This window comes from Oncorhynchus masou, chromosome 29 (genome assembly GCF_036934945.1).
Source record: "Oncorhynchus masou masou isolate Uvic2021 chromosome 29, UVic_Omas_1.1, whole genome shotgun sequence".
Taxonomy (NCBI): domain Eukaryota; kingdom Metazoa; phylum Chordata; class Actinopteri; order Salmoniformes; family Salmonidae; genus Oncorhynchus; species Oncorhynchus masou.
The window spans coordinates 24,161,473-24,181,867 of NC_088240.1; the positions used below are offsets into that span (position 1 = coordinate 24,161,473).

General features: G+C 44.4%; 1 protein-coding gene across 1 annotated transcript; it reads right to left on the reverse strand.

Annotated features, from left to right (window-relative positions):
- Positions 1–2,963: 2,963 nt before the first annotated feature.
- Positions 2,964–18,506, reverse strand: LOC135519526 (dehydrogenase/reductase SDR family member on chromosome X-like). The gene is made up of 8 exons (XM_064944758.1): positions 18,471–18,506; positions 18,246–18,348; positions 16,680–16,787; positions 16,176–16,244; positions 8,992–9,093; positions 8,674–8,881; positions 7,252–7,444; positions 2,964–3,993 (listed from the first exon to the last, which is right to left on the reverse strand). Exons 1-8 carry the CDS (start codon positions 18,504–18,506, stop codon positions 3,817–3,819), a joined length of 996 nt encoding a protein of 331 aa, XP_064800830.1. The 3' UTR covers positions 2,964–3,816.
- Positions 18,507–20,395: the final 1,889 nt, after the last annotated feature.

The following is a 20,395-nucleotide window of genomic DNA, read 5'->3' on the forward strand; positions in this document are numbered from 1 at the left end:
TAAGCGCTAGATGTCTTCATATTGCTCAAACAGCTAACAAAGGTTTTTACAGAAATATGACAATAACAAGACAAGACAGTTCACAATTTAACTATAGTTCAACTCTACATGGAAATTCACAGTCACATTCTATATCTGAGGGAGTTCGGGCACAGCAAAGCAAAATATATTTTGCACATCGCAAAACAATACTACCTGTATCTTGTATGTTCTCCTGTAGCAGTCTCTGGATGTCGACAGGCTGGAATTCAAACCCGTCATGGTGACTTTTATATAGTGTCTTTATTTACTAATTACTTCAAACACACACTTTATATTCTGAAAACTGGATGTGCCAGTAAAGGTCTGTTTTTAGAAACCAAAACCCTACCCATAATAACCAACCCAAACAGCATCCAGTCTGACAGCTACAGTAACACACTCACCCCCTCATGTCTGGAAGACATGAACCCTGTGCTCAGTAGCAGAATGAGAGCTTAAACTAAAGGAAGGTTACACACAGGGTCTGTAGTTATCCCCAGTCCCGATTTGCTAGTCTCTGTGGGCGTATGTGTGTTATGTCATTTAAGTTAGTTTCATATAAGCCTGAAAATCTGAGGACTGATGGTAGATACAATTACTTGCAAAAGTTTTCACCACCCTTGTTGCCTGACAACCTGAAATTAAAATGTATTTGGGGGGATTTGTATCATTTGATTTACACAACATGCCTACCACTTTGAAGACGCAAACAAACAAACAAGAAATAAGACAAAAAAAATGGAAAACTTGAGAGTGTTCTATTCACCCCCCAAAGCCAATACCCCCCCAAAGACACCTTTTTCAGCAATTACAGCTGCAAGTCTCTTGGGGTATGTCTCTATAAGCTTGGCACATCTAGCCACTGTGATTTTTGCCCATTGCAGCTGCAAGTCTCTTGGGGTATGTCTCTATAAGCTTGGCACATCTAGCCACTGTGATTTTTGCCCATTGCAGCTGCAAGTCTCTTGGGGTATGTCTCTATAAGCTTGGCACATCTAGCCACTGTGATTTTTGCCCATTGCAGCTGCAAGTCTCTTGGGGCATTGCAGTTCCTTCAGGGTTATCTTTGGTCTCTTTGTTGTGGTGCCATAATCTTTCAATTTTTTAAATAATGGATTTAATGGTGCTCTGTGGGATGCTCAAAGTTTCAGATATTATTTTATAACCCAACCCTGATCTGTACTTCTCCAGAACATTGTCCCTGACCTGTTTGGAGAGCTCCTTGGTCTTCATGATGCTGCTTGCTTTGTGGTGCCCCTTGCGTGGTGGTGTTGCCGACTCTGGGGCCTTTCAGAACAGGTATATACATAGTGAGATCAGGTGACAGATCATGTGCCACTTATGTGACTTCTGAAGGTAATTGGTTGCACCAGATCTTATTTAGGGGCTTCATAGCAAAGGAGGTGAATACATATGCTGCACCACTTCTCTGTTTATATTTTTTATAATTTTTTGAAACAAGTAATTTTTTAAATTTCATTTCACCAATTTGGACTATATTGTGTATGTCCATTACATGAAATCCAAATAAAAATGTATTTAAATTACAGGTTGTAATGCAACAAAATAGGAAAAACGTCAAGGGGGATGAATACTTTTGCAAGGCACTGTAGATCGGTATGGTTTGGCCATGCAATCTGGACATAACATAGTAAACGAAAATCCAGGACACTCAGATGAATATGACATATTACGTATGGTATGTATTAATTTGTGGATGTCAATCATCCCTTTTGTCACGACTTCCACCGAAGTTGTTCCCTCTCCTTGTTCGGGCGATGTTCGGCGGTCGACGTCACCGGCTTTCTAGCTGCCACCCATCCATGTTTCATTTTTCCTTTTGTTTTGTCTGTTTTACACACCTGGTTCCCATCTCATGATTATGTTCCTTATTTAACCCTCTGGTTTCCCTTTCTGTTTTTTTGTGTGTAGGAATTCGTATCCTGTTTTGTATTTGTTTTATAACGGGATTTTTGTTCCGTTCTCGGATGGAATAAATACAGTGGTTTTACTCTTACCTGTGTCCTGCGCCTGACTCCTTCGCTATCCTCTAGATAGACTCTGACACCTTTTGTATGATATGTTACAAATTATAATTCGTACGATATGTTGAGAATTCAAATTTGTTGTGGCTAACATTAGCTAGGCTAGGGGTTAAGGTTAGGAGTTAGGTTAAAGGGTTAAGTTTAGGGAAAGGGTTAGCTAACATGCTAAATAGTTGCTAAATAATTAGCAAAGTTGCTAATTAGCTCAAATGCTAAAGTCAGCCATTATGAGATACGAACACACAACCTTTGTGTTGCTAAATGTAACATATCATACTAATTTGAGCGTCCGGACATTCATTTACTATGGTACGTCTAGTTTATGAGGCCAGCCTGGGCCATGATAGTATGAGTTGATTGTTTAGATAAGCATGTGTGTGATTGGATGCACAGTTGAATATATATATGTGTGTGTTTTTTGTTTTTTTCTTCACAGGGGCAGACTTGCCAGATGGGCTGGTCCAGCCTACTGGGCCTGTCTAACTTAGGTTTTAACTCAAAATGATAATCATCTGGCTAATAATGAGGTCCTCAAGGAACAAAATGGCCAGTGTGTTAGAAATGACAGGGACCATTTTTGGGCAGTCTGCCTCTGTGTGTGTGACTGTTTGTCTTTGTCTTAATTTAGCAGAATTTTCACTGGGATATCTCCCTCCCACAATGAATGCACTGGGAGCAAAGCCAAACGAGGTAGCAGCAGAGAGAGTAAATGAAGAATCTCTCTGTCTCCTTTTCCTTTACTCACTGTCTTTCCCTCCCTCTGCCACAAATATCAGTACTGGTTTCAGTTGTGCTGCCTTTTTATGGATGCATACAAACCAATGACTGGAAGAAACGCACAAACAGCGCACACACAAATACACATACTGTGCACAGAAACACACACAACGACTGGACTTGAGAGAGGTGATATGTGCATATTGATAAACTATCGCTCAGCTCTAACAGTAAAAGAGAAATACCATGAGACAGGTGTGTGTGTGATTCACAGCCCAGGAGGCGGGACACAATTTAAAGACTTTCTCTCAGATGATTTCTGCCCCCTGGAGAGGAAACCAGCAGCTTTGGCAAGAATTCCACAAAATACCCTTTGCTTTCACAAGAACTGAAAATATCAGTTTCAGGCTGTGATTCACTGATGTTACCGTGCTGGCTTGTTCATTGGTCCTGGAACCTCCACTCGGGCAGGGGTCAGTATATGCTTCACAGATGGATCAGAACACCAGATGCTCCTGGATGCTTCTAACATCATAATAAGCACACACACACACACACACACTGATGACAAGTACACACAGACACATACACTGATGACACTTGTTTATGACAAAAGTAAGTTCTCCCATCGAGGGAAGGTGCTTTCTGTTCTGGAAGATCTGATCTGTCAACCAACAGTCATAAGGTTGCTATGAACACTTATAAGGTCACTATTAACACTCATAGTGGCGCTACAGACACTCATAGCAGCACAATGAATACCCTTAACATAGTGTATGTGTGTGTATGTTCACAGTGCCAGAGGGAGAAGGTTGCTTCATTCCCATTAGCACATTCATTTGAACAGCATGTGAAGGGACTTAACTCTTTACTAACCAATCAAAGTCTAGCCATGGTCGTCATCAGTCCAATCACAGTCTGGTGGTGAGGAGATAGTCAAAACAAAGACAACACCAGTCAGACAGACTAAGTGTTGGGTCTCAGACATCCAGTCCCATGTTGGGGGTCAGGGTCAGGGGTTGAAAGTCAGGGGTCATGGCAGGGCAACTTGTCTGCAGCTGGAGTCCCAGAGGCCGCGATGGAGCTGTGGGTCGTAGGTGTTTGGTGATGTCATCTCTGTGCGCCCATTGCTCCAGTAGGCTCCTCCCTCCCCCTCCAGAGACGGAGACAGAGCAGTGTAGGGGACCGTGGACGCTCCCTGGGACGGGCTCTGGGGGCACAACACAAACTGTCAGACTGTTATACATAACGCATGCACCCAGGCACGCACACACGGACACACACACACACAACGAGGCTGTTATATAAACACACACAACCAGCAGAGCTTCACTGGCATAAAGAGACAGCTAGATCTACACCCTAACAACAAAAGCCTACAGTATTTCTACAACAACATGACTTTTCAACCTATTTCTACATGAGACTGACTTCAACCTATTTCTACATGAGACTCTGATCAACAGTGTGTGTGTGTGTGTGTGTGTGTGTGTGTGCGTGTGTGTGTGTGTGTGTGTGTGTGTGTGTGCGTGTGTGTGCGTGTGTGTGTGTGTGCGTGTGTGCGTGTGTGTGTGTGTGTATTAATGTGATAGTGCTGAGGAGCCTGTTATCAATGGTGCATTTGTAGCTGCATGGCAGAGGCTCCCTAAAGGTCATTTACTTAGGCAACTGCCTGTAGTGATTACACTCTCTAACACCCACACAGCACAAACAGGGCTGTCTCCTTCCATGCCATCCTCCAGACACACACAGGGCTGTCTCCTTCCATCCCATCCTCCAGACACACACAGGGCTGTCTCCTTCCATCCCATCCTCCAGACACACACAGGGCTGTCTCCTTCCATCTCATCCTCCAGACACACACAGGGCTGTCTCCTTTAATCCCATCCTCCAGACACACACAGGGCTGTCTCCTTCCATCCCATCCTCCAGACACACACAGGGCTGTCTCCTTCCATGCCATCCTCCAGACACACACAGGGCTGTCTCCTTCCATCCCATCCTCCAGACACACACAGGGCTGTCTCCTTCAATCCCATCCTCCAGACACACACAGGGCTGTCTCCTTCCATCCCATCCTCCAGACACACACAGGGCTGTCTCCTTCCATCCCATCCTCCAGACACACACAGGGCTGTCTCCTTCCATCCCATCCTCCAGACACACACAGGGCTGTCTCCTTCCATCCCATCCTCCAGACACACACAGGGCTGTCTCCTTCCATCCCATCCTCCAGACACACACAGGGCTGTCTCCTTCCATCCCATCCTCCAGACACACACAGGGCTGTCTCCTTCCATCCCATCCTCCAGACACACACAGGGCTGTCTCCTTCCATCCCATCCTCCAGACACACACAGGGCTGTCTCCTTCCATCCCATCCTCCAGACACACACAGGGCTGTCTCCTTCCATCCCATCCTCCAGACACACACAGGGCTGTCTCCTTCCATCCCATCCTCCAGACACACACAGGGCTGTCTCCTTCCATCCCATCCTCCAGACACACACAGGGCTGTCTCCTTTAATCACATCCTCCAGACACACACAGGACTGTCTCCTTCAATCCCATCCTCCAGACACACACAGGGCTGTCTCCTTCAATCCCATCCTCCAGACACACACAGGACTGTCTCCTTCAATCCCATCCTCCAGACACACACAGGACTGTCTCCTTCAATCCCATCCTCCAGACACACACAGGGCTGTCTCCTTCAATCACATCCTCCAGACACACACAGGACTGTCTCCTTCAATCCCATCCTCCAGACACACACAGGGCTGTCTCCTTCAATCCCATCCTCCAGACACACACAGGGCTGTCTCCTTTAATCACATCCTCCAGACACACACAGGACTGTCTCCTTCAATCCCATCCTCCAGACACACACAGGACTGTCTCCTTCAATCCCATCCTCCAGACACACACAGGGCTGTCTCCTTCAATCCCATCCTCCAGACACACACAGGACTGTCTCCTTCAATCCCATCCTCCAGACACACACAGGGCTGTCTCCTTCCATCCCATCCTCCAGACACACACAGGACTGTCTCCTTCCATCCCATCCTCCAGACACACACAGGGCTGTCTCCTTCCATCCCATCCTCCAGACACACACAGGGCTGTCTCCTTCCATCCCATCCTCCAGACACACACAGGGCTGTCTCCTTCCATCCCATCCTCCAGACACACACAGGGCTGTCTCCTTCCATCCCATCCTCCAGACACACACAGGGCTGTCTCCTTCCATCCCATCCTCCAGACACACACAGGGCTGTCTCCTTCCATCCCATCCTCCAGACACACACAGGGCTGTCTCCTTCCATCCCATCCTCCAGACACACACAGGGCTGTCTCCTTCCATCCCATCCTCCAGACACACACAGGGCTGTCTCCTTCCATCACATCCTGCAGACATTAACAGGGCCTCCAGGCCAATGCTTTAAGATATGAAACACAATCTAAAATAACCCCAATGAAATTGACTATTTAGTTAACAAGCAAATGTTTTAACATTTCATTTTGTGTTTGTGTCTTTGTGTCTGTGTGTGTGTGGGTGTGTCTATGTGTGCATGCGTGTGTGTCTGTATGTGTTGGTAGAGCATGGCGCTTGCAACACCAGGGTTGTGGGTTCGATTCCAATAGGGGACCAGTACGAAAAAGTACCAAAATGTATGCACTCACAACTGTAAGTCACTCTGGATAAGAGCGTCTGCTAAATGCCTCAACTGTAAAAGACAGAGTCATGGGACATTGATTCATGCATATCTTATGGAGATTCTGAACATTCTCATCTTTCTTAAACTTGGCAAGTTTTCCCTCTTCATCTCTCTTTCTTCACTTCTCTCTCTTTCTCTCTCTCTGCCTAAAAATACACTCTGAAGTCAGTACGGTACTGAAATGCCACATTTTAAGATACTTATTCTGTAATTAACTTCTTGAATAAATCGTTCCGATTTATTCTGAAAACTTTGACAGTAGTCAGATACAGGAAATTCAATGGTAGCCATATAACTATATGCACAGTGATGACTTTTAACAATTCCACACAACAGTTTACAAAAACACATTTACATGAAGAACAGTGCATATGCAAAGTTTGGTCACAGAATGATGGCACAAACACCACAAACAGTCATTATGTTACCAAACGTTGCATCTGCACTGTTCAGTAAATGTGCATTTGCACAGTAAAATGTTCAGTGGAAATTGTTAAAAGGAGTCCTTGTGCATAGAGTTGTAGGTTTGTTTAACTTTACAATCATTGGTTTTTGTTTGGCATAAATGTATAAAGTGAAAAATCTGAGTCTCAGCATCATTCTGTTACTGTGTAATTGACAATACTCGATTAGCACTGTGTGTGTGTGTGTGTGTGTGTGTGTGTGTGTGTGTGTGTGTGTGTGTGTGTGTGTGTGTGTGTGTGTGTGTGTGTGTGTGTGTGTGTGTGTGTGTGTGTGTGTGTGTGTACCCTAAAGAGCAGGCGTGCGATGGCTGTCTGTGCGAGGCGGGCGGTGGGGAAGAGGTGGCAGTAGAGTGAAGTGTCGACCATCCCAGGGTCCACTGGAAACCCTCCTCTATCCAGCCTCTGTTGCAGGTGGGAGGAAAATAACAGTAGTGCCAGCTTACTCTGGGAGCACGCCGCTTGGCCCGAATAACACTGCCTGAAGACTGAGAGAGAGGGGGGAGAAAGAAGTCGAAAAAAGGTCTGGAGCGGGAGGAAATTAGGAGAGGAGGGTGTGTGTGTATGTGATGCGTGGGTTGACTCATAACCCGTAGTCCCCACGGTTATATCCGCTGGGCGTGTGGGTTTAGGGTCATGAAATATTATGTGGATGAAGGGTGGCTGGATTGAATACAGAGAAAACACTACCTTAAAAATTCTATAAATATATAATTATTGTGCAATTTAAATCTATAGGTTTTTCTATCATTATTTTAGGCTATCTGGTATTAGTGCATAAGCCTAAGCTTTAGGGCCTAACTGTACGCACGCCAAATAGCCTACACACCAATCGCCAAATGCATTTGGAAAAGGGTAGAAAAAGTTATTGTCAATCCACAAGAAACAAGAAGGACAATGTCAGAGTTTAATTCAGAAAGAGATTCGCTGCAAAATGGAAGATCAAGAGACGGGAGGGCCGGAAGAGTCATGTTTGGGAAAGATTTGGTGAAGTGGTAAAGAGGGTGACACCAGGCTATGTTATGGTGATGATTGTGATGATTTCTTCCCGGTCCCTAAATGTCTTTGCGCCCCGAAAGAAGCAGAGATGACAGAAAACTTTTTCAACTCGATTGAAGCATTCATTGTATCGATTTATTACATTCTGGTGACCAAGCATTTATTTAGTCTTCTCGGGCAACATAATGAGTGAGGAGAAGCTGCATGTATCTAATTATAGACGGGGCGGCAGGTAGCCTAGTGGTTAGAGCGTTGGACTAGTAACCGAAAGGTTGCCAGATTGAATCCCTGAGCTGACAAGGTAAAAATCTGTAGTTTTGCCCCTGAACAAGGCAGTTAACCTACTCTTCCAAACCGTCATTGAAAATAAGAATTTGTTGTTAATTGACTTGCCTAGTTAAATAAAGGTTAAACAAATAAATAAATAAATAAATAGACTATAGATTTCGGTAGACTATTAACAAATAGCCTACCGAAATGTCAGAAATTATAAGCAGAAACATATCTACAATCAGGCAGAAAGATTGTCCCAAAAAAATGTTATGCCTGCAGCTCATGTTCTATATTAGTGGGTTAGGGACGGGTGCGTGCCTCAGATGTTCACTTTATCACATATACTCGGGCAGTTGCGGATGGGTAATTAGTAATTGCGGGCAGGTGCAGGTGAACAAACATCTCACCAGTGCCCCACTAGTGTGTGTGTGTGTGTACCTGTTTAGCAGGCTGTCTAGTTGTATCTCTCCAGCACCATGAGCGGACAAGGAGAGGGTGACAACACGTGAGCAGGAACCACGTTTCCCAGAATGCTTTAATGTGTCTAACAGCAGCAAGGTCAACAGGAAGTGACCTAGGTAGTTGACCCCAAAGTGAACCTCCAAGCCCTCATCTGTACGACCCTCAGGGACCAACATGACCGCCGCTACACGTGTGCACAAACACAAATAGTTAAGACACAGTTCATTTAAGAATGTAAGTCTCATATCAAGCGTATAGGTCGGCAGATTGATTGGTTGATAGTGTGTCACTCACCATTGTTGACTAAGATGGGCAGCGGTAGGCCTCGTCTCTTGATACTCTGGACAAATTGCCTGACTGACTGCAAAGATGCCAGATTCAACTGATCAAACTCCACTGAAAACACAAAACACACACACACACCATTAATTTAAATACAATACACAGTACAGATATAAGATCTTAATTTGATTACCCTGTTGCAGGAGAACTTTCCTGCAATAAAGAACATTTTAAATGTGTAGTTTAGGTTTAAAAAGGCTTCTGAAGTTTGTAATTTCCACTTAGAAATTTCAGACTTGGTTTTCCCTTACAAAAAATGTATCAACACTTTAAAAAAATCACTATTAATTATAATCCATTTAATAATTCCCATTACTTGTTGCTGCAGGATTAATCTCCTGCTGTAGCAAACTGGCTCAAATTAAGATCCTACATCTGTAAATACACATATACGGGTAGAAGGTCTTATAGGCAGATTATTTGAGCACATAGAAACAAACAAACACACACACAGCATAATCAGCACTCTTGTAAAAAAAAACAAATTCTGCTAACTGTGTCTGTAGTGGAAAATCAAAGCAGCATCAATGTATTCATCTCCTACAGTAGGCTCTTCTCTAATAGAAAACACAAACTGCTGCTAGCTTCATACACATTATACTACATGATACCAATACTTCCTCCTAACATCTCATACAGTAAGTATTCTGTAGCAGCAACGCTGGCAGGACTTGCTGTAGGACCTCTGCTCGGTGTGTGTTGTGTTTGTGTCTGTGTGTGTGACTTTCAGAGTCAAAAATAGCCTTTCACAATGGATGATTTTTAGTCCAGGGCTAAACTTATCCTGGGTTAAAAGTAGCCTAGGGCTAGCTTACCCTTGTTTCACACTAGCATTAGTTTACCCAGGGTGAAAAACAAAATGTCCAGCTTGAAAAGCCCTAGTCCTCTGGCTGTGTGCGTGTGAGGACTATTTGTGTTTGTGTGTGTGTGTTTGTGTGTTTCATACACAGGCTAAGCCAGGGTTTGATACTGATATGAGAATAATTTAACTAATGCCAAATTCCAGTCCTAACCCTGTGTGCTTATAGCTAGCTTTGCCCCTGTCTGAATGCCTGCCTGCCTTTCTGTCCCTCTCTGTCCCCATGTCCCCAACCTGTCATCCTGTCTTTATGAGTATGTGCAGATTTTGCTATAAATGGGTGGTGTTTTGATTGGCTCTGGCAAAACATAAGAAGCCTTTGGTGTACATGTGCTTTGCTATTTTCCTCTCAACAATTGGGCATTTAGGGCACACTCCACTCCTTTCCTCCTATCCTTTCCACCCCTCCTCTTCATCTCTCCCTTCCACTCCACCTTTTCTACCTGTGATAATTACAACGAGGATCTGGGCTCCATGCCAGAGAGATAAGCACATTTTACACCTACAAGCTTTTCATTCTGTTAATGTACCCAGTGCTACTCCACTCTGACCCAATACACTACTGCACCACTGCTACAGTCCATATCAAATGCACTGTTAATACACTACTGTCTATCAAATGTAGCCAAGCTACTGCAGTGTTACATTTAATATAGTGTCCAGGCATGACTCACAAAAGTAGGTGGGTAAATTCTGAGCACCTATCAAGATGACGGTAGGCAAATAACTAAACTTTAATACAAAAAAACGCTAATAGGTGGTTAAACACTTTTCACTATTCACTGCTCTGCTTACTTACATTTATCCTCCATTACACTACTGGTTAACACACTGTTCCCTTTCAGTCGATGACTCTGTATACAATACGATGGGGAGTCACTGACCAATCAACAGCCAGGGGATGCCAAGCCCGCCCCCAGAAGCATCCATTTCCTAAATTCTTTTGCTTTTCAGCTCGCCTGATGGAAGAATGTGTCACGCAATTTACAAACTTTTCAAGCACACGAAGACTACGAGATTCGGCACGAACTAAAGTGCCTGTTAGTGGGGAGAGAGTACTCGCCCCCCTAGATGTTGAGAGTTTTGGGTCTTGGTATACGTTTTTGTGTTTGCTCAAAGCTAACTACTTTTTGCTCTGTTTGTGTAGCTAATATTTCCTTGCTTGGGTAGGATTTATGTTAGCTAAAAACCAACTACTTTGTTCTCTGCTTGTGTAGCCAGTGCTTCCTTGCTTGAGTAACATGGCTAGTGGTAAGAGTAAGTTTTTAAAAAAGGCTAACCATCCGAGTTTGAACCTCCTACCGTGGGCATGTGGTTTCACAATGAAAATGAAAGATACTCACGAGTGCTGTTCTGTTTGACTGGGGTGGAAACATGCTCAGGAGGCTTTGGCTCGGACCAATTTGTGTGACCATTGTCTCCGACTGGGCTCAACTTTCATTGGGCGTCGGGCTGAATTAGTGAGAAAGATTGGGGCTGCTGGTGAAGGGTCAACCGGTGATTTGACCTTGATAATGGGGTTGTCTGAAGCTGGGAGAGAGCGGCAGTGGTGGTCGGAGTGTCATCCCAGCCGTGTGAGGCTCATTCCGGTTTCTCTGGCAGTGTTCAGAGTCCGGATTCCGGGATGATATAGTATCCCTGGTTGGCTCTGGAGGGATTTCAGAGTGTCAATCGGATGACATCAGTCCAGGGCAGCCTACATCCCCAGCTTTGGATTCGGCGGGGCAGAGTGAACCATTAGTGGTTAATGCACCTTTGATGGAGCTATATCGTAGGGCGACAAATCACCTGGGGGTGGATTGGCCGTCTTCTCCCCACAAGAGTTTCAAATCAAATTGAATTTGTCACATGCTTACTTACGGGCCCTTCCCAACAATGCAGAGAGAAATAAAAACGTGAAATAATAGATAAATAAAACACGTAATAATGAAACACAATGAGTATATATATACAGTGGCAAGAAAAGTATGTGAACCCTTTGGAATTATCTGGACTTCTATATAAATTAGTCATAAGTCTACAATAGACAAACACCATCTGCTTAAACTAATAACACAAACAATTATATGTTAAACCGTATAAACATTAACAGTGCAGGCTGGAAAAAAGTATGTGAACCCTTGGATTTAACAACTGGTTGACCCTACTTTGGCAGCAATAACCTCAACCAAACGTTTTCTGTAGTTGCAGATCAGACCTCCACAACGGTCAGGAGGAATTTCGGACCATTCATCTTTACAAAACGGTTTCAGTTCAACAATATTCTTAGGATGTCTGGTGTGAACCGCTCGAGGTCATGCCACAGCATCTCAATCGGGTTGAGGTCAGGACTCTGAATGGGCCACTCCGGGAAGGCGTATTTTCTTCTGTTGAAGCCATTCTGTTGCTGATTTACTTCTGTGTTTGGGTTGTTGTCCTGTTGCATTACCCAACTTCTGTTAAGCTTCATATAGCCTTACATTCTCCTGCAAAATGTCTTGATAAACTTGGGAAAGTCATGAACGTCAAGGTTTTTGGAGATACTTTTGTAAACCTTTCCAGCGTTATGCAACAACGCAACAACAAAATCTTCTGAGATCTCTTCTGTTCGAGGCATTGTTCAAATCAGGCAATGCTTCTTGTGAATAGCAAACTCAAATGTTATGAGTGTTTTTCATAGGGCAGGGCAGCTCTAACCAACTTCTCCGTTCTCGTCTCAATGATTGGTTAGCTGACTCCTGACTCCAATTAGCTTTTGGAGAAGTCATTAGCCTAAGGGTTCACATATTTTCCCCAACCTACACTGTGAATGTTTAAATGATGCATTCAATGTAGACAATAACATTTTAAGCAGACTGTGTTTGTTTGTTGTTGTGAAGATGAAGATCAGATCAAATTGTATGACCAATTTATGCAGAAATCCAGATAATTCCAAAGGGTTCACATACTTTTTCTTGAGACTGTATACGGGGTACCAGTAAGGTAAGAGGTAATTGAGTTAGACACTGTATGTACATATAACTGGGAATAAAGTGACAGATAATAAACAGTAGCAGCAGCGTATGTGATGAGTCAAAAAAGTTATTCCAAATGGGGCAATGCAGATGGTCCTGGTAGCTGTTTGGTTAACTATTTAACAAACAATTTAGCAGTCTTATTGCTTGGAGGTAGAAGCAATTCTGATGCAAAGCAGTTGCCATACCAAGCAGTGATGCAGCCAGTCAAGATGCTCTCAATGGTGCAGCTTTAGAACTTTTTGAGGATCTGAGGGCCCATGTTAAATCTTTTCAGCCTCCTGAGAGGCCATGTTCACGACTGTGCTGGTGTGTGTCACCATGATAGATCCTTAGTGATGTGGACACCGAGGACCTTGAAGCTTTCCACTCACTCCACTACAGCCCGTAGATGTGAATTGGGGCGTGCTCGGCCCTCTGTTTCCTGTAGTCCATGATCAGCTCCTTTGTCTTGCTGAAATAGATGGAGACGTTGTTGTTCTGGCACCACGCTGCCAGGTCTCTGACTTCCTCCCTATAGGCTGTCTCATCATAGTCAGTGATCAGGCCTACCACCGTCGTATTGTCGGCAAACATAATGATGGTATTGGAGTCGTGTGCTGCCACTCCAGGTCAGAGCCAGGTTTCCCCGGGCCAGGGGGGGCGGCTTCGAGGACGGTTTTTGACCATTTTGGTGCTTCTGAGCAGCTTTGAAAGTCTTGGAACAGATGCCATGCTGGGTCACAGAAGAAAGGAAAGGGGGATACCTAGTCAGTACCAATGAATGCATTCAACTGAAAGCTTGGTTACTGGCCCAACGCTCCTACCCGAAGAGCGGGATGGAGGCTGATTATTCCACAGGGCAGGGGAAGGAGGAGACCTTGTGACCCTAGCTGGATGCCGGGGAGGGGGTGTGTTCTCGGGGCCCTCCTTCCCGACCATTTACTGTGGCAACAGTGTTTCCAAGTGGCTCGGTCAATGGGGGCAAGTTACTGGTTGCCAAAGTCCCCGAACCCATTGTGAGCCGGGTATCAGAACGGCAGTACCACGAAAGCACATTGTTTCTACCCAAGGTTCCTTGGTGTTCAGCGGTGGCGTACATAAACAAGCAGGGGGGAACACAGTCTCTCTCTCTCCTAAACCTTGCCTGTTATCTGCTTGTATGGAGCAGTGCACATTTTCTGTCACTCAGGGCAACGTATCTTCCCGGATCTCTCATCGTGTGCACCCACAATATCTCAACGTGGGTGCATCCCCTGGGACCGGTTTGGCAGGGCTGATGTAGATCTTTATGCATCGTGAGAAAATGCACGTTTTTGTCTGTTCTTCTCAATGTTGTTGATTCTGGTGGCTCCCGGTTCGCCCAGATAAGCCTCATTTCCCGGAGATCATCCGCCAGTTGGGCGGGGCCACTTGGAGGGCTCTGTGTCATCGGGATCTATTGTCCCAGGCGTACAGGAAAATCTGCCGCCCTCGACCGCAAATATGGATCTGTGGGTTTGGCCCCTGAAAGGTTGAATTTGACGGCTAGGGGTTTACCCTCAAACATGATTATGACTATACAGTCAACGCGTGCGCCTTCTACTAGAGGGTTGTACATATATATACTGTGTGTCTTACAGGTCCCTGGCTTTATAGATGTTCCCTGTCTCACCTCCACCGTTAGCTTCCAGTAAACAACGAAGGTTGCATGGTCTGAGTCCGGTGCGCACTTTTTGTCCAGTGCGCGCTTTAGGACCAAGGATATCCACGTTTGTGACCAGATTTCTGTTTGTTTCGCTAATCCAGCTCAGGATTGTGGAGGCTATCTCCCTGGCATATGTCAGCAAAGGACAAGGTTGCCTAGTGGTGTGCGTGCTCACTCCACTAGGGGTGTGGAGGCTTCTTGGGCATTGTTCAGGGGCATAAAGATTGGAGATGCATATGCTGCAGCAAGTTGGGGTTCCCGAAAAATGCTTTTGTGAGGTTTTATTGCTTAGACATAATTGCTCACTGTGTGGCTCATTGTGTTCTTAGTGTGCAGGTTGCGCATTTATCAGGGTTACGACAGTTACCTGTGGGTTTGAGCCTTGGGCTCCCGTGGTTCATCGACTCTGGTCGATGCTATGCAGTGAGCTTGTGCACTTTACCAAGTCACGACAGGTGTTCTGCTGTTTTGGGTTCCTTGTATGAATTCTGACATTTCAGGCTCGCAAGGTATGTATTTTTCACGGAACCGTTGGGTCTATGGACTTGGGCTGCAGTGGAAGCGCGTCAGTGTGCATAGCCAAGTTGCAGTAGGTTCTGGTTCCCTGTATGGGGCTCTGACAGTTCAGGCTTCAAGGGGTAAGTATTAGGGGAAAGGTGACTTCTGTAACCCCTTTTTGGAGCCGGTGAAACCTGTGTGTGCGTGCTTAGGCTACTGTGGGCCTCCTAGTCTGGCACCCTCTGAGGCGGCTTGGGGTGTGATTTATGTCTCCATAGTATGTTATACTGAGTGACCGACTGAAAGGGAATGTACAGTTAGGAATTTAACTACTGTTCCCTGAAGGAGGTAATGAGGTTTAACTCAGTTTGGGGATTTGTGCTCGCTGAAGAGTGGTACTGAATTGAGGAAATAGATGCGAGCCCCGGTATTATACCCAGGAAGGCGGGCTCCTGAGGGTAGGCTTGACATCCATTGGCCCGTTGGGCATGTACTCTTTCTTCTAATCTCCTCTCTCCTGCGCTGTCTCCTATGCTCCGTACACACAGACAAACATGCACACGAAGAGCCAGAGGACATTTGGTGAGAAGCACCTGCCTCACATACTAATGACGCTTCCGTTACATTGTCATTCAGACACACGCTCACACGCACCCTCGCTACCCCCACCTAATCGTCCCATCGGCACATTGTCATTCAGAGGACAGAGCTACATGACCCTCACCTCCCCTCACTTCCTTCATCTCCCAACTCACCCCCGTCATTCAGAGCACCGTCATTCAGAGCACCCTATCATTCAGAGCATGCTTCCCTCCCCCGCCCCCGCCCCCACTCCCTAACACCCCTCAATGCCATCTTAATCTTCACAAAGAGAAATAGATCATGCAACAGTTCCAGAGAGGAAATCTACTTCAATGACGCCATCTCTACTTTTAACTGACGTGACGCACTAGAGCAGAGATGCACAGCTCCAGTTCTTAACAGTCATTCTGCTTTTTAACTAGAAGCTGATTTCTACCTGCAAAAAGGTGTGTTCACTCACACTCCAATCAGTAATATCAAGAGCCATGGACGCACGAAAGCAAACAGAACTGTGTGGACTGTGTGCACTGTGTGTTACCTTTGGCCTCTCTGTTCTCCTCACAAATGCTCTTCACAACAGACACACCCTTCAGCTCATTCTGTCCAGCTAGAGAGGGAGAGACAAGGAACAAGAGAGGAGGGGAGGAGAAGAGAAGAGACTGATCTAAGTAAACACACCCAGTAAACACTCAGAGCGAAAGAGAGAGCGAGAGACGCATACCCACACGCAAATACAGACACACACACACACAAACACAGTCCCTTGCCACGGCAGGCCTATATGCACACATTGCTAAATTCCACAACACACAACTACCCACATACACTCCCAGGAGAAGCTGCCTATCTGAACAGATAATTAAAAACCTACCCTGAGGAAATAATTTGCCTACTAAATATTTCTGTCCGTGGGTATTAAACATATTATTAAGACATTATATTAACTAAGTATATTAATCAGTTCATAGTACTGTTGAACGGTATAACACATTCACATTGGTAGGGATGTGGTGTACAGTATGGTGTCTTTATGTAGGCCTACCTATGATAATGTGGGCCCCCAGGCGGGCCATGTGTCTTGAGGTCTCATAGCCAATTCCCCTGGTGCCTCCCGTCACTATAGCAACTTTGCCATGTTGTAAGGCCAGCTCTGGAGAAAGGAAATGAATACAATGACAAATGGAATGGGGAAATAAACATGGTGCAGACATTACCCTATCCCCTCGTGTTATTCTTTAGGCCAGGACAACTCTCCTTCCGTACATGGCCATGCAGTTTATGAAGTTTGTATGGCATGTTTACAGGTTTATGAAGTTTGTATGGCATGTTTACAGGTTTATGAAGTTCGTATGTCATGTTTACAGGTTTATGAAGTTTGTGTGGCATGTTTACAGGTTCATGAAGTTCGTATGTCATGTTTACAGGTTTATGAAGTTTGTGTGTCATGTTTACAGGTTTATGAAGTTTGGGTGGCATGTTTACAGGTTTATGAAGTACGTGTGGCATGTTTACAGGTTTATGAAGTTCTTATGGCATGTTTACAGGTTTATGAAGTTTGTGTGGCATGTTTACAGGTTTATGAAGTTTGGGTGGCATGTTTACAGGTTTATGAAGTACGTGTGGCATGTTTACAGGTTTATGAAGTTCTTATGGCATGTTTACAGGTTTATGAAGTTTGTGTGGCATGTTTACAGGTTTATGAAGTTTCTGTGGCATGTTTACAGGTTTATGAAGTTTGTGTGGCATGTTTACAGGTTTATGAAATTTGTGTGGCATGTTTACAGGTTTATGAAGTTTGTGTGGCATGTTTACAGGTTTATGAAATTTGTGTGGCATGTTTACAGGTTTATGAAGTTTGTGTGGCATGGTTACAGGTTTATGAAGTTTGTGTGGCATGGTTACAGGTTTATGAAGTTTGTGTGGCATGTTTACAGGTTTATGAAATTTGTGTGGCATGTTTACAGGTTTATGAAGTTTGTGTGGCATGTTTACAGGTTTATGACATGTAGCTGGATGTATTTTATTATTTTCCAGCTGGACAGTCTGTTTCTGCTGTAGCAATTATCATGCCAACATCAAAGGAGAAATATGTGGTGGTGATCAGGTCAGTGGTAAATGTTGAGGTGTGTGTGTTTTAAGATTATATAATTGGAATAAGTGAACACTAATGCATTCTAATTCTATGGTTGGGCTGTAGTTTACAACATGTTTGACATAGTTTAGTATGTGTGTAACAGGCCTAACCATTCCCTTTACAATTTTCTTCCCTCCTGGCCCAGTAGACAACGATGTTGGGCAGGCTTTAGATCCAGACCAGCTCTAACATAGCCTGCTTCGGCTGTTGAGCGGCTGCGCAAGTAGCCAGCAGATAGAACCCTCGTGACTGCGCTGTTTATATAGAGGCGCTGATGAGCAAACGAGGGCATCTGAGACTATTTGCTAAACTTTTGTTTTGTGTTCACTTCAAACGGTTAGAAATGACCGGCAAAGCAATACTTAACAAAGTCAGTCTATGTTCTAGTTGGGGTGAACAGCCGCTCTTTCATCACAGCCTGCAGCTGCTCTTACTCGTAGCGAAACTGGCTAATTAGCCTTGTTATACACTAACCTGGCAACGTGAAGGGACGGCAGATCAATTGATTAATTAGAACTCTCAACCCAAGCAGGTACAGCCTAAGTGCAGGTAAATAACAATCCAGAAACCCATTAGCCTGGAGGTTGTGTTTGCGAGCACTTCTCTGGTCTCTTTATAATGACCGGCATACACACGAATCCCTCACTCCACCATGTGTCAGAAAGAGGCCCGTCCCAACACTAAGTGTCATATGTCTACTTGTCTCTTCTCTTCCTCGTCTCCTTCCTTCATCATGCGGGCTAGACAGCATAACAGAAGTTTAGGCCTACAGTGAGAACCTGGGGTCTGTTCAGTTGGGTGAAACGTTTCAGAACTTTTAGTTTAAATTGTGTAGAACATATATGACTGTCACGTAGAATAGACTAGAGAAGCATGTCAGCTCTATTAGAGTGAGTGAGTTTCTAGGTTGAGGGTCAGTGACGTGGGCCATCCTTTGTATTGTTTGTGGGAATCGCATCTCACGCATGACTGGGATTATTTAAGGTGATGGGACAGTATTGTGACAGCTTTGTACGCACACACACAGACAAAAACATACACATGCATATGTACACAACCACATTCTCACACCTTCACACAAATTAACACAAACACACACATCCTTCCTGATTGTGATTGTTATTCAGCAGTGTGTCCAATAAGATCATAGACTTTGATCACAGCTTTGTTTTGTTGTTGTTGTTGTTGCTGGTAGTGTATGTGTGTGTGTGTGCTTCATGTTGCATAACTAGGAGATAAGTACAGTGGACATAGAATATAACAGGACTTGAGGGTGTGTGTGCTAACCAGCACAGAGAATACATTCAGCCTACCCAGAGCTCAGAACTTCCCGTGGTTAAGGACAGCCAGGATAAGTAGAGGTGCTGCAGCACCCCCTGATAAATTGATCCTCCAACAGATTTCACAGTGGGTGCGAAACACTGTAGCTTGTCGGCCTCTCCAGATCTGTGACATTTGGTGGAGGATCGGTGATGATCTGGGGGTGCTTCAGCAAGGCTGGAATCGGGCAGATTGGTCTTTGTGAAGGACACATGAATCAAGCCATGTACAAGGTTGTCCTGGAAGAAAACTTGCTTCTTTCTGCTTTGACAATGTTCCCCAACTCTGAGGATTGGTTTTTCCAGCAGGACAATGATCCATGCCACACAGCCAGGTCAATCAAGGTGTGGATGGAGGACCACCAGATCAAGACCCTGTCATGTCCAGCCAAATCTCCAGACCTGAACCCCATTGAAAGCCTCTGGAATGTGATCAAGAGGAAGATGGATGGTCACAAGCCATTAAACAAAGTCGAGCTTCTTGAATTTTTGCGCCAGAAGTGGCATAAAGTCATCCAACATCAATCTTTTTTTGTTATTTTTACCAGTGGTCATTTTCTGCAAATAAATGCTCTAAATAACAATAATTTTATTTGAAATTTGGGAGAAATATTGTCAGTAGTTTATAGAATAAAGGAAATATGTTCATTTTACCCAAACACAAACCTACAAATAGTAAAACCAGAGAAACTGATCATTTTGCAGTGGTCTCTTAATATTTTCCAGAGCTGAATGTATATATATATATATATATATATAAATATATATATATATATATATATATACACTGAGTGTACAAAACATTAGGAACACCTGCACTTTCCATGACATAGACTGACCAGGTGAGTCCAGGTGAAAACTATGATTCCTTATTGATGTCACTTGTTAAATCCAATTCATCAGTGAAGATGACGGGGGTGCAACTCAATATTAGGAAGGTGTTCCTAATGTGTGGTATACTCAGTGTATATTTATGCCACCGCCTTTGGTGCATGTAACTCTATGTCAAAATGAGCGAGAGTGGAATTGAATCCCCATCCCAACGCTATTTCCACACACAACCTTCTCTCTGTGCAGAAGAAAAAAACTAGTGCTTCAGGGCACAAGTGTTAGACGTCTGGGTTAATGTTTATCCCTGGGTTAACATTTATCCTTAGGTTAATGTTTATCCCTAGGTTAATGTTTATCCCTGGGTGAACATTTATCCCTAGGTTAATGTTTATCCCTGGGTGAACCTTTATCCCTGGGTTAACATTTATCCCTAGGTTAACGTTTATCCCTGGGTGAACATTTATCCCTAGGTTA

Excerpts from the sequence above, each read along its gene's own strand:
- LOC135519526 (XM_064944758.1), bottom strand. The coding sequence starts at position 18,506 with ATGATGAAGGAAGGAGACGAGGAAGAGAAGAGACAA. Across the intron at positions 18,349-18,470 it reads ACGAGGAAGAGAAGAGACAA|GCTAATGGGTTTCTGGATTG; the intron begins GTAGACATATGA and ends CACAACCTCCAG. Across the intron at positions 9,094-16,175 it reads GGAGAACAGAGAGGCCAAAG|TGGAGTTTGATCAGTTGAAT; the intron begins GTAACACACAGT and ends TTGTGTTTTCAG.